The following is a 15,609-nucleotide window of genomic DNA, read 5'->3' as shown; positions in this document are numbered from 1 at the left end:
GTACCAAGAACCCCCCCCCCCTCCCTCCCCCCTCTCCCTCGTCTTTTTATGACTTGGTTGAATATTCCTCTTGGAATGACTGAAAACTTCAACGGCGAAAATATTTTCTATTGTAAAATTTCACATGTGCTTGTGTGCTATCTTGTGACCCGTCTGCTGAAAAGATAGGAGTTGTCACAAGATAGCACACAAGCTACGATGTGTATCTGCGTGGAGAATTATTGGAACAAAGTGATGCGGGCAGTGATAAACATAGTTAATGAGCAATTGCAAACATTTTAATGAATACCGTCGTCAGGGTGACATTGGGTCTGGTGGGTGAGATACAGTCATACAAAATTGCTAAAATTTGTATGACCCAATCTCACCCCCAGACCTAATGTCACCCCTGATGACGGTACATACTTTTTTGGTACGATAGATTTTCTTGAGGGAATCCTAACCATGCAAGATTTTTTTTCAACTGTCCCAAAAAATCTTCCAAAAAGTCTTCCTAAAAGCAGTTTTTACCTTACATATTTTTATGTGCAGCTTAGTACATAAAAAGCAGAGCAGACCTTGGTCATAGTCGTGGATGAAGAGAAGAGGAAAGATGGGAAATAAAAAAAATAAAATTCAAAACTTTTTTCTCAACTTTTTAAATTAAAATGTATCACAAATTACTCTAATTAATAACTCTAATACAAAAAAGCAGAAATTTTCGATGGCCTCAACAAAAATCTAAAGTTTTATTTAAAGGTCCTTTAATTTATTGTGTTTCATATGTTTATAGGACCTTTAAAAAAATCTAGAAATGTCTTCTGATCTTTTTCTACCTAAACTACAGATACTACTAAAATGTGCACATTTAAAATGTGATGATAATCTCATAGAAGCCAAATAACACTTTTCCTCAAATACACAAATTTTGGAACACCCTATTAACTGGACCACTTTAACGTTACTACTGTACTGACCCTGATCAACTTTTCGGAAGATGACAAAGCTGTTATTTAAAAGTGTGGTATCTACGAATTTGGTTTAACAAAATTTCGGTTATGGATCATTGTGATTCGGTACCACCCTAACATTTTATTTGTTAAGATTTACACACACACACAATCAACATTACAAGCTACTATTGATATAAAAAAATACAATTTCAGCAATTAAAAAAAATATTTGAAAAATAAATATTTATGAACCACCCTAATGTACTTAGATTTTATTTCATGAAAAAATAAATGTGTTTTTTGAATTCAGCTGCCCAAAATTACCCTTATATGACATATTTGGTAGAATACCTGGCATTTTTTAATTTTGTCACACCTTTGTTCGGAGAGGATCCACTGTGCGCTGGGAAGGAAAGCAGTTGGACTTGGGTTTGGGAAGCAGAAATTGTTCATCTCTTGAGAGCATTGGAGAAATGTTCGGTTCAGTTCGGTTCATGGCATTCCTGAGCAAGACTGATGGTGGCGTTATGCGAAATTGAAAACCTTGAGAGATTTTGTTGGACGGGTTTTATTGCTGTTCAAAAGAAAGGAAATTGGACGGGAAATTTGGGAATTCCAAAAGGATTTGATAGTTTCCTGAAGGTTGAGTTTGAGGTTTAATTTGAATCATAAAATTTAATTGGTTGATTCTGGTTCGAGTCAACAGTTTATTTTTCATTTAAATTTTTAAATCAAACCATTCAATGACCCTTTTCAAAACCTTACAGTCAGGCCTCTACAGCTTGTTGACTACAAGGTCAGTAAATGTACAACACCGGAAAATGGTGCAGTGATTTCACCCTTGTCTAAACGAAAGTTGTGCAAATAACTGAGTCTGAAATTCGACACGAAGGTAAACAAAACCCTAGCTGGAAGTTCGTTTCAATATCGCAAAGATATTCAGTTTGAATACTTTCGAACCAGAGCTCTGTCGAACAATAAAGTCCAGAAATCATTGTGCTGAGAAACCCCCCAACATTCAGTCCCAAAATATCTCTTGACCTAGCCAACAAGAACCGGTTTGGATTCACCTAAACAGGGGGAGAAGTGTCTTCTTACCTGTAAAGTGGGATGCCGGCATCGTCCTTGAACCACAGCACCATGTAGACCTTATCTCTGGACGGAGCCGATAATGAACACGGCAGAGAGATTTTCCGTCCCTCGACCGCCTGAATCTCGGATGATTTCACTGGAAAATAGAGAGGGGGAAAGCGAAAGAGGGGGTTGAATGAAAATGTAGAACAAGCTAGTTTTTGTGAGGTGAAATGCAAAGAGTCATGTTTTGTGGAGTTGGTGGTCAAAGCACAAGTTTCTTGCTGGTCTGGAATTTTAAATCAACGTTGCATTCTGTAGAATTGTTTGTTTTCCAAATGCATGTTAATGTTCCATAACCAAGAAGATGATCACTTTCAAAACTATGCAGCTATTCATGTGTCCCATTTCAAAAAAAAAAAAAAACTAGGTCGCTTTATTCAAAAAATTTAAATAAAGGTGCATTTAATTTGAACTGATTTCCGAATTATAATGCAATTTTCAATTTTGAGTAGTGGCGAAATTCCGAAAAAAAACTTTATTCTGTTTTGTTTGTTTTAGGAATACTAAATTGTCACCTGGTGTATTGTTTATAAAATGTGATTTTCAAGATTTTGCCTTACTCAAGATATGGTTTCGTTTAGTCTGGGTTTCAGAATACTAGAATTTGACAAAGGCAAAACATGATTCAAACATTATGTTGTTTTAGAGAATGATAGTTTGCTTCAGTTCTATATGGGTCATTCCAGGTCAACATGATGCACTTTTGGACTCAACCTTCACCGATTTGGACCAAACTTGGAGGGAACGTTCATCTTTCGATAGTTAACAGAAATCTCAAGTTTGCTGCTGATTGGACCCTTCCTCTATTTTTAGCACTGCCCTCTTTTTTGACGATTTTCTATTTTCTTTTAATCATAACTTTGCAACTATTTGAGCAAAAGACTTTCTACAGGTTGCAATTTATAAAAAAATTGACGAAGGAATTCGATAAAAATTAAATTTTAACCTTTAAATGCCCCTTGATATTATATTTTAACGTTTTAAGTATGTATTAAAATTCAATTTTGACCATTTCCTTATATTTTAATTTTTTTATTTTATCACTTTCGTGTTTCCCGGACAATTTTACATAATAATCAATGTAAACCTCAAACTAAAATGAACTATTGGCGAGAAACAGCGATTTTACTGAAAAAAGTTTGATTTTGCGCAGCACTCTGTCCTATGAATTCAAATCTGAAATAAGTTTCTCACATATAAAAACCGAACTATGCGGAATTCATCCCTTTTTTTTTTAAAGTGTCCGTGTACTTCCGAGTGCTCGCAAAATCAAACTTTTTTCAGTAAAATCGCTGTTTCTCGCCAATAGTTCATTTTAGTTTGAGGTTTACATTGATTATTATGTTAAATTGTCCAGGGAACACGATGGTGATAAAATAAAAAAAAATATAAGGAATAGGCCAAAACTGAATTATAATACTTAAAACGTTAAAATATAATATAAGGGGACATTAAAGGGTTAAAATTATATTATTATCGATTTTTTGAACAATTTTCTATAAAATGCAATCTGTAGAAATTCTTTAGTTCAAATAGTTGCAAAGTTATGATTAAATTTTTTTTTAAATCGTCCAAAAAGATGGCGGTGCCAAATTCAGAGGGATGGTCCAATCAATTCCAAACTTAGGATTTCTGATAACTATCGATAGAATCGGTAAAGGTCGAGTCCAAAGTGTACCCAGTTGACCTGGAATAAATCATATCTAGTTTTTCTATAAAAATCCTTAACCAAATTTTCAAATACCAAAAAAAAAAAAAACAATAAAAATAACAAAATCACCCTCTACAATATCAATCCAACCGTGACTTCACAACTCGTGTCGTGACAACCTCCGGAAAAAGTTTCACCCTTGGCCAGCTCGCGCTAATAATTCTTAATTTTTGCCCCTAAAACAGCTCAATTACAAAGAAATTAACCTGCGTCCCTGGCGCGTCCGGGGCGTGGGCGTGAATCCTGGGCGTTGCCTTCGCCATCCGGCGCGGTGTGTTCACGGGGTGTGATATCAAACACCCGCTGGAAACTCACACAGCCACACCAGATAGCAATTAGAGGAGAGGGTGGCACGATTTATGGCTGGCCACTCAATCTTGATGACTTTCGGCTGGTGGCCGCGGCTGACTCACTTTCGAAACTTTTGCTGATTCAAGACAAGAAAAGTTGGACTTGGCGATTTTCCTGGCCAGGACCTTGGGTGGGTGGACGCACCCATTACTGGCTTTAATTTATCGCGTAGTATTTTTTAACTTCTCGGCGCGAAAGGCCGCAGGAAACTAGGCATAGAGTTGAGAAGTAGAGGGAGTAAAAAAAGTGCTGCGATGAGCAGATAATTACACCAATAAGGATAAAAAAGGATGCGTGATTTATGTGGTTTATAATGGTATTAAGATAAGCGCACGATAAACGGTGGTTGTTTGGTTGTCCCGCAAGGGGTAGGTAATTTACTGATTGAGTTTGTGGTTGGACGGGTTAATCTGTGATTGTAACATATTACATCGATTTTCCAACGTCGAAGTATTGAGTTGTGGCGAGTCATTTGAAACTGGCCACGTTAAAGTGTTTTTTTTTTATTTCAGTGATATAAGAATTCTTAAATTGAACTAACTGCAAATATATGTGAATTAGCATTAGCATTAGCATTTGGAGGACGCCCCACCACCGGAAGGCTCCACAACGCTTATCCCACTGTTTGGTCTGGTTGTGTTAGACCCTCATCCGGAACAATAATCCAACACGGGAGATACCATGTCTTCATCTTTTGATGAGTGTGTAATACAGCCCAGGGCATAAGGGGGTCCACGCCGGGTCCAAGCTATCCTCAGGGAAATGAAGGAATGTTAGTAAACACCTATCTAAAGTGCGCAGGGACCCCTACGTCACCTTAGTGGTATAGATGTTTGTAGGGAGGTTTTGGACTCAATGTTAGTAAGAGAGGTAGAACCCTAGGATATACCCCGAAAGATATTGCGGGCGAATCAAGTAGAGTTAGTTTTTTTTATTATTAAACTTATACTTGTGATTGTATAGTGTTAAAGATGCATGATTTATATTTTTTATATTTTAAGCCACGGCAGAAACAACGCGACGAAGCCGTGCATGATTAAATTGACTGTCGTATTACTAAACCAACCATTTTCTCAGGTAAAAGCAATGCTGATTAATCACAGTTTTAACATGTTTGTTGTTAAACTCATTCTATCAACTGTAAGAGTAGAGAGAAGTTTATATTATCCTTTAAATTATTATATATTTAAGCGAAAATCGAGGCTTTAAATGATTTAACTCATAATTGATATTTTGATTTTAAACTCTTACAGCGATAAGGAGTAAACATTCATTATTTACCCATTTGTTTTATTTTGAATGTAGGATTTAGATGTTTCATTAAAACGACCGATCAAAAAGCATACTTGGTTATCATTTATTTTTAGTGTAATGGGATTAATCAGCATATTTAAATTATTTTCTTCAAATAAATAAAATAATTAAATTATTATTAACTGAAAAATATACAGAAAAAACACAATCACTCACTCACCCACACACACATTGATGCTTCCTCGATTTGAAGATCAGCAACTTTCAGTTTTTATGCTAATGCTACAACGGGTTTGAAAATTGCGAAAAGCCTAGATAACAAAAAAAAGCAAAAACCCCGAAACTAATTGAAATCCATACTACTTATAGAAAAGTTATTTAAAACCGTACATATAACCGCGCGTGATCAAATGTGACTAACAGCAACCTTTAACATTCTTTTAAACACACATTTCTGTTTAATTCTAAAAAGTCTGCAGCCGGGTTGCATTTTCACCATATGGCAACACTTCTGTGGAACGTTTAGGATCCACATGATCCACAAATGGAGCCTAACATTTCATTAGGGCACAAAACTTTTGTAAACAATAGTGTATCCCTTTCACTCAAATGGCAGTTTGCATAAGGTGTGAGAGGGATACACTCTTGTTTACAAAAGTTTTGTGCCCTAATGAAATGGTAAGCACGAAATGTCAAACACTGCCGAAGCTTCTTCCATTCATTCCAATCTCACTCACACAGTCCCACTCACTAAACAAACGACATGAAACGAACTCACCAAGTTCAGCTTCGGTTTATTCCGGTGAGATGCTGGCGTGGATGCTGGCCTCCTCGTTGGAATCGGCCAACAAGCAGAAAAACAAATCCAGTCCTCCGGCTTTCCAGTGACATCTAAATCACTTCCGCACGACTCCCAGTCCACGCATGAAAGCTCTGGCCCACGGGCCCCTACGCACACGCGCACATGTCATCTTTAAGCCAAAGCTTTGAGCACAGAACAACACACATAAGCGAAAGATGTCGCTCACATTCTTGCTCTCCCGTTTCCGATCAAAAAACAACTCAATCATAAACAATTTTTCACTAAACAACCACTGAAGCATTATTTTTTCCTATCCTCCTTATTCTTGTTATTTATTTCCAACGCTGCTTTCTTCGCTTCTCTCAACTGCAAATATATGTGAATTCAACTAAAAATAAGCATTTGTATTTGTGTTTCAAGTTTGTTGTCAACATCCCGTCTAAAATGTATTCTTTCCTATTTTTAATCAGGTTTTGACGAATTCTGGTTAGTATTTATTTAGATAGCACAGTTACTAATCTAATCTAACCTTAACGTAGTCATCCTTTCGGAAGTATCCTGGAGAGTATGTCGTCACCATCGTGCTAACTTGTCGTACGTGCATTTTGGGCCAAATTGAGTTAAGAACGCCATTTTGTGCAGCTTACAATGCCTCACCTTTTGACCTTCACAGATCCCCAAAATTCGATTTCAATCCTGAGATATTCAACAAAAACCGAAAAAACTCCGTGCATTTTTGTCACTTTACATATGAAAGTAGTTTCAATCTTGTCGTGCTATCTTGTCACTCCATGAAAATTGATGTAAGTGCGACAAAAGGCCAAAGGGATTTCAGGCCAGGAAAGTCAGGATGCGTTTGTCGCACGTACAAGCTAGACTACCGTAAACATTTGTAATTATAACTCGGGACTCCAGCAACCAACTTCAACCAAACTTTGGGACAATGCACAGAATGGTCAGCCAAACAAAACGTATTTGTTATTGTTTACATTGCGTGCTCTCGTTTTTGTATATTCAAGGTCAAACATTAAAACGCGTTTTTCTCGGAGCGTCAAAATGGCGGGTACGACAAGATAGCACGACGACGTCGATGTAAAGATGATTCGTTGCATTGGATTGAATTTTAGCACGTATGTTCAACAGGAATCCATTTGTGAATCTACAGGATAGGAAGAAACATGGGGATCTATCGCTCACGTTCCCGTTTTTTGGCAATTTATCGTTGGAAGCCATCATGCTAAGAAATATTGGTGCTCCGGGACCTGCGGTGGTTTTAATGCCACAAGTCGCTTGTATTTTCATTCAGATAGCACAATTAAATTTTGTAAATTGTTATTGGGATCAAAAAACAAAAATAAGGTAGAAAACTAGCTCATAATATCCATAAGCTCAAAATGTTTTACTTTGAAATGTTCATTTGATTTTGATGTGATTAAAAAAGATGTAAAACAATTGTTTTTAAACAGTTTTTTTTCTGCTCTCGCTTAAAATTCCAACTCTCAAGGCTCAAAAAAAGTTGGAACGTTAACTTCAACTAGCCGGTTTTCGGCCGTTACTCAACCAATCAAGACGATGCTTTTTCCAGTGATTTGTAAGGATGAATAGATGATCTAGACTTTGCTGTAATTAATTCTCGCATCCACCTCAGCAATCTGCCTGAAATTTTCAGGGGCTGTTTGTACATATAAAACTAGTATCTGGCCAAAATATGAGCACTCTAGGTCAACGGGAAGTGGGGCAAATCAGGACACAGAGTTTGAAGGTTCGAAAACGTCAAAAATCTAAAACTTCTCCCTGCATTTTGTTGCATTTTTTAAGCCCTTTCAGATGCATTTTGAATTTTGAAATTAAATTGAATTTTGCCTTAGTTATAGCTTTTTTAAGATTTTTGACATTTTTGAACCTTCAAACTTTGTGCCCCCCACTTCCCGTTGGCCTAGAGTGCTCATGTTTTGGCCAGATGCTAGTTTTATATGTACAAACAACCCCTGAAAATTTCAGGCAGATTGGTAAGGTCGATGCGAGATGGGTATGCTTTGCTCGTAGACTCGCTCTTAAGTATATCTTGATAAGTTTGTGAAACACTGCGCATATTTTTTTAACGTCAATTAATTGATTTTCTTGTTAAAATAATATTCAGAAGATACAGTCGAGTTTTCTCTAAGTCGATGTTATTTATTTTTGTTTTCTAAGGTCGTTGCAAATATTTTTCAAAGTTTATGTTGCAAATCGTATTTTAGCTTAATTTTTTAATGATTTTTTTAAGGTGGCGATGACACCTTTTTACAATTATTTTTATTAGACTTGAAAAGTTCGGCAAAAGAAGATGGTATAATTTTGTTTATTTATTTTAGCAGGATAAATCTGAAGAATCCTGTTTGAATTTAAATTCAATGATCTTTAAAAAAGATAAAATAAAAGTGTATCAGAGAAACCTTTTGAACTTCACTCAGTAGATAATAATATCATGATAAGAAAAATTTTATGTTTCTTAATAAAATGAAGAAATTGAGAAAAGATTGTTTACTTGAAAGAAATTGATTAAAGAAGAATAATCTGACATTTTAACATTAGATTTTCCAGGTTATTTTAACGTTCCGTGAAATTTTGTATTGTGAAATAATTGACCCCTTGAAAATTGCATTTTTTTGCGATTTTTAGAACCATGATTTTTGATAATGTAGCGAATGTTTGGCCCTTTCGAAATGTTAGTCTTGATAAAAATATTTTGAAAAGATTGAAAGATTTCACGAATGTTTTATTTTGTAACATAAAATAAATTTGATGTATAAAATTTCGATCTTTTCCAACAATCACTTTTTTTCATAAAACCATATCTTGGCGGAAAAATGGTTGACCATACTTTTCTTTGGCTCAAAAGTTGCGAGTTTAGATCCCCCAAAACGTATCAACAAATTTTGAAAAACGAAATATACTGATTTTGATAAATTGATAAAAAAAATCAAAAAAAGTATTAATATGGAAATTACGAACCACGGTTTCAATATTTGAATCAAAAATGTGTTTTTTAATGACTTATACACCTGTCCAGTTGTTTTGTAATCATTAGTTTCCAAAATATGTAAGCTTTGAAGAAGTATGATAATTTGGGTTAGTGAAATTTCACGATTTCGCGGACAGCGTGAAATCCACGAAATTTGGCATTTTCCGCGAAATCCCGTGAAATTGTATGTTTGTGTGAAACTGTAACGATATTTCTCAAAATAATTTATCAAACTCAAATAGGAATGAAAGTAGTTTTATGAATTACTGTGAAGTTAAGCGATTGAATACCCTGGTTTAATTACTAACATAGGGTTAGTGATTTTTGACGATTTCGTAGACGGCTTGAACTTCGTGAAATTTATCAATTTTTTAAATCATTTTTTCAAACAACATAATATAAATATTTAATCCATAAAGGCTATTTAAGTAAATTTTACAGGTTTTCAATATATGAACAATTTGAAGATTTTTGAATTTTTTCAGTTTTTTAGAAACTAACTACATTTAGTAATATTTTCAATCGTTGTTATAAATATTTTGCTGCTATTTTATTTGAAAGGTATTGTTTCAATAGAAATTCAAATAATCCAGCTTTGTTTTATTCAAAATAAAATGAAGAGTATTTTTTATCTTTAAAATCACATTTCAAAAATATTTCAGATTTTTTCTGAGTCCTGTTTGATTTTAACAATATTTGATTATTTGGGTGGATGATTCCCGTGAAAGTGAAAAATTATCCCTTTTTTGTTTTCTGTTCTCATTTTGAATTATAAATTTCAATTTCGTTGCAAATTATATTATTTTTGCCTATTTTTTTTTTGGTAAATGTTGTTTATTTGACTTGTTTAAAACATAAACTTAATAATTGGATAACCTAAATTGGTAAATACTAGTGCAATTTGCTTCGACGTTTTGCTGGCCTTCCATTGGTCCCTCGGTGGTTGTTCTTCTGCGTTCTTCGTTCATCCAAGGGAACGGGAGGTCACCCCTTGTGCGTCCTCTTCCAGGGGTCTCGGGAGCCCGGAGGGTTGTCCCTATTCCACTCTCCATACAGCTTGTGGTTAGGGGGGCCCCGGGTCTCCCGAGCGCCACCGTGGGTTCTTCGGTGATGTGTCGATGTGTACTACCAGGCGCCCCGGAGGAGCCGGAGGGTGGTCCCTGTTCCACTTTTCGTGTAGCTTGTGGTCAGGGGGGCCCCGGGACCTCCGGGCGCGACAGTGGTTACACACAGTCCAGGTGAAACTCCAGTGATTGAAGGTCTATTGCATCTCTAGCGTTTGATGCAAACATTACAAACTCGATAAAGATTTTTAGTGCACGTTTCCTCCTTGTTTTTCCAATTCCTTCTAGCGAAGGTCTCATGAATTCGTCAAAGGAGGGTGAAGCTCGCCCCCGCAGGATAGTTGTGATGCGGTTCTGTACAAGCAGCCATGCGTCAGCAACCCGCCGACATTCACTAAACTTATGTTTCAATGTTTCGACTGCTGCTCCACACTGCAGGCAATTCTCACCGTCAGCTCGTCTGATTTGAAATTAAGTTTTTAATAAGTGAGATGAAAACCTTAAAACATATTTTTAATTGGCAGAAAATTCAAATTATTTTGCTCATTTTGGCTGAACAAGATTGTTTAATCTTGTTTTGATATGAATGAATGAATATAAAAAAGCAGTCCAGTATATGAGAAAACGCATGCCCTACATTTTGTTTCAAAAAAGGTTGAAACTTTATTGAAAATCAGGAGATTTATTTTTGTGTCATGTTCAAATTTAGTTTTTTTTTATTTTATTGAAAAATAATCTATAATAAAGCATGAAAAGTAGTTTCTGTGATTTAAAAATAAGATTTTCAGAGTAATTTTAACATTTTTCACGTTCCGCGAAATTTGCGTGAAATTTGGTGTTTTGAAATTGTGGTCCCCGTGAAATTTGCAATTTTCGAACGTGAAAAATCATTAAGCCTACAATGATATTCAATGCAGAAAAATGCACTTTTGATTGTTTCCTGTAATTTTAACCTGAAATTCCTCTTAAAGTTATAGATTTTCAAATATTTATGTACCATTTTTATGTTTATGCTGCCAAAATTGTTTGGAGACTTGTACGGGTGATCCAATGACACAAAATAGCTTCTTTGGTCATAGGAATGGGTCCCACAAAGTTTGAGCCTGATTAAAAATTACATACAAAATCCATTTCTGGTTTTGATAGAGCTCACCCCTAAAATTCAATTGTAAAATACTGGTTTTTCGTAAAATACTGATAAAATAAATGCATATTATATTTATACATCCAAATATGTGTGGGACTGTCCATTCTGCAACTTTCTAGAACATTGATACTCTCTAAAAAGTAACCCTGCAAAGTTATGAGAAATCAGAAGGTTTGGAAAAGTCAATCTTATTAATTAAATTTTTCTATGTTTCTGTGTAATAAAAATTCCTATCTGCTTGTAAATCCAAATTCCTTTCCCAAACAACTTCACGATTCACCGAAATCATTTTCACAACTCCCACAAAGTTGTCTCAACATTAAACACTTCCCCGGCCTTGAAATCACACACCGAGGGCAGTTTTTCTTTGGCGCGTAATCCCCGATTCTCTCGAGGCAACTGTGCGAGCGCAATTTTCCCAAATAATCATAACCGGCAAATCCATCTTTTCCAGTAATCCCACTTGCCCGGAACACGCGCCGAAACTCAAAGACTTTGAATTCCTCGGAAATCATCATTTTCATTTCCAATAAACGATGCTTTGGCTGGGGTTTCCGCTGGTGGGGGTGGAAATAATTTGGGACGTCGATTAGAAGGGATGGGCCGTTGTTATCTGGGCCGGATTTTGGCTCAACTTTTCGACTTTTGCACTGCCGTTCCGCGTAACTCATAGTGAGGGAAAACCCAAGTGACGACAATGATGACGACTTGAGTGGAAATCCTTGCTTGCGAAATTGCTGAAACTGTAGCGCGGGAATCCGTACTCTTTGGTCGGGGGGATTATCCCTTCCGGGAGAGCTCGGGCAAAACGAGAGGAACGTGGCTGGAATTATTCCAATAATCTTTTTTATCGTTCCGAAAGTACTTGAATCCCTTGCAACAAAGACCTTCTCTATCTTTTCGCAACTAAAAACGAAACGAACTTGTTGGCGATGGAAGCGCAAATATTTGATGATAAAATTTGTTCCACTGAAAGGATTCCCGTTTCAGAAGGGGTAGAAGGGGTTCGAGGGAAGAAGAATAAGTTGATCTTCGTGGAATTTTGGATGGAGTAAGCGATTTGAAGCCGTCTTGCGGGGTTTATCGCGAAAATGGTCGGAGGATATCATGGCCTGATCCAACTTTTGGTGCAACGGATTTTGGTCCGATTGGGATGACTGAATAGTGGAAATTCCAACTTGGAAGGAATCCTTTTCAGTGTCAAGTTTTTGTGGACTTTTGTCATTTCCAAATAAAAAATAAATTTTAAAGAATACAAAATTACCAACAACAATCCATAAAATTTCTCATTTCAAAAAATCCCACAACATCATCAACTGACAAATTGCTTCCCCTCTGATGATGCGAAAGCCACCAACTTCACGTGGTGTGGAAAAATGTGAGTAAATTTTTCATCCTTGCCACCACCCCCCCATCCACGCTGCCGGGAATACAAATTACAAAGAAAAACTGCTCCAAGATGTCATCATATCGCAGCACCATCCGCGTCACCATCTCATCTCGTATCAAGATATCATCATCGCGATTCTCATCTTTCTTTTGGGTTGGAAGAGCCAAAATGTGTGTAACCCACATGTCATGCGAGAAGTTGAAGTTGGTTACAGTTAGAGTTGGAAGAGTGTACACAGTATTTTGAACAAATGTATCAAAAGATTTATAATGGACTAAAAATTACTAATTACCGTAATAATAAATTATGTTGCTTGGTATTCAACTCATTTAACCTCATGTGCTATTTTTACCACGGACATTAAAAAATTATAAAATCTTATAAAAATTGTAAAAGTGTTTTAAAATGTATTTTACACCAACATTTTTTTTGCCAAAATTGAATTTCCAACTAAGTATATTGGTCGCAGTGATATTATGGCTCGACAAAAAAAAATCAAATTATAATGAAAAAGAAAATAAAAATGCGAAAACAAACTTTTTGCACTTCTGAATTTCACAAAAAATTAAAATGTTTTAAATCGTGTCATAACATGCTATTTCATTATTTTTAAAGAAGAAAAATGCATTTCAAATTGTTTTTCAGTTAATTTATTTTGAAAAAATATTTATCTTGCCATCAGATTTTTCGGCCCGAATTTCGAAAAACATCTGCAACGGCCTAAATAAAAACATTATATAGTTTTTTTAAATTGGTCTAAAGTGATTAAAGTGATTGCAACAACCTTTTATGATAAAAAAATCATGTTATGGTCTGTACATCGCAGTCATGACATCACAGTAGCCCAGAAAGCAAAATTCAGTAAACATTTGATTTTTCAAAAAAAATAATGTGCTGTTTTGGAACTACTGTAGGTATCTTCGGGAGAGTCGATGCAAATAGAAAGGGTCTAATTTTGGTTTGAATAAAATAAGAGCCGTTCACGATTATGAACTTTATTTTATTACGTAACGCAAGAAATTTTTTAAGAATGATTGTTTAACTAAGTTTATAAACTTTCAACTAAATGCGTATTAACTGAACCTCAAGTTAATATTTTGTTTAAATTTGTAAAAACAAATCATTGGATATTTTTTTATATAAATATTTTGGCATTAAGTTTATTTAAATCGATTTTGAAGTATTATTTAAAACAATAAACATTTGGTAAATTTTGCTCCAAAAACTTAAAATATTAAAAATTCTGAAACAATTCTAAACTGATCTCAAAATTGTACAAAATTGTAAAAACAATTCATTTTTCAATTCGATCTCATTTTTATTCAGGAAATTGTGATTCTTTTGAAATGTAAAAAAAATCCAATTGTGATTTTTTTTTGTAATTATAGCTAGCTAACTTTGCAAACTTTGAACATTCTCTGCCTAGCTCAGTTTGATTTAAACCAATTCCAAAAAATCAGATATCCGTTTAGTTCTTTTTTATATCAATATGTAATAAAAAATCGAGCAATTTCTTAATAGTTATCTTATAAAATTTATGATATTTAAAAAAAAACATAAAAATTTATGAATGTATGATTTCTGATAGATCTTAAAAAGATCTCTATAAAAAAGCCATATTGTCTCTGAAATAGAAAAAAAAAACACTAATTATTCACAAAAATCGTTATTTATTAATTTCTTAAACTTCAAGTTAGCCTAGGGTGTCTCACCCGCATATTTTTTTCATCAAATCACGGGGTAGAATTAATCATAATTTGATTAAAATAGAGATTTTCTTCGGAAAAAAATGCAATCGATTTAAAACGTAATATAATTAAGTCGTTAAATTTTACAAGAAAATGTGATTATGAATTTATTTATATTTTACAAATTTATGAGAGTAGCAAAATTGTAATAATGTCCTATGCATGTTTGAAACAATTTGTGTTATATTTAAAATTTAGTTTTTATAATTTGTTTTTGAGCTTAAGCAAAATATTGAAATAGTTACTGTTTCGCTTGTTTTATTATTTAAACTTACCTAAAACATGCAATTTGTTTAGTTTATTGTTTAGTTTTTGTACTTAATTTCCTTGTTTTTCTCTGAATTTATCCAAAAAATCTTTATGATCACTTCATTCTTTGTTAAGAAAGTATGTTTTAAATTAAATCTGGCAGTAAATATCAGAAAATAATTAAAAGAAAAGTTTAAAAATTTCAAAAGATCATTCATCCATTATCAAATCAATCATCCTTGCCATCACTTCGAAATGAACATGCTATTTTCTTGTAGGGAATATATTCCCATTACCATCACTCTAAGCAGTGGTTTCTAACTGATGCTCGATAATCCGGGGTGTTCCGCGAAGTTTATCAAAACCAAGTACACCAACCAATAGAGCAGCCTTTTGTGAACATTTCTGTTTAATTTGACTTTTACTAAAACTTATTCGTATTATTTTTACATGCATTTTCCTAAAATATTTCCCTATTGTATTCTGGTCCGACAAGAATGCACTGGAGCCCATGCAATTTCTATTATCGGCCGAGCTCAATTTTTTGTCAGCGCACTTTTGTGACGACTTTCGTTAGTGGTTGAGCTCTCGTCTTGTGTGTGCAACCAAAGTGATGAGAAATGGTGCCGCAAAATAGAAATTTTGTTCATAAGTGTATTAAATTTGATTCAATTGGGCTGACGAGAATAGGTATATTTCCCTCATGTTACTTTTGACATTTTGAGAAAAAATGCACTTTAATAATTGATCTAGCATGAATAAAAGCAAAATCACGCAATGTAAACAATATTAAAAGTTTCCAAAATTGGCGTCTTTTACTCAA

At 34.7% G+C, this 15,609-nt stretch overlaps 1 protein-coding gene across 1 annotated transcript in view; it reads right to left on the bottom strand.

The window, feature by feature from the left end:
• The window catches only part of LOC6036051, a 747,764-nt gene that overhangs the window by 296,706 nt on the left and 435,449 nt on the right, over positions 1–15,609 (bottom strand). The window contains exon 3 of the mRNA XM_038257515.1: positions 2,031–2,160. Coding sequence (XP_038113443.1) covers positions 2,031–2,160 — 130 coding nt within the window. The remainder of the gene's footprint in view (positions 1–2,030; positions 2,161–15,609) is intronic.

Source organism: Culex quinquefasciatus, chromosome 2, assembly GCF_015732765.1.
Source record: "Culex quinquefasciatus strain JHB chromosome 2, VPISU_Cqui_1.0_pri_paternal, whole genome shotgun sequence".
Lineage (NCBI taxonomy): Eukaryota > Metazoa > Arthropoda > Insecta > Diptera > Culicidae > Culex > Culex quinquefasciatus.
Note: the sequence above shows the minus strand (reverse complement) of the source record. Positions and strands in the feature narration are given on the sequence as shown.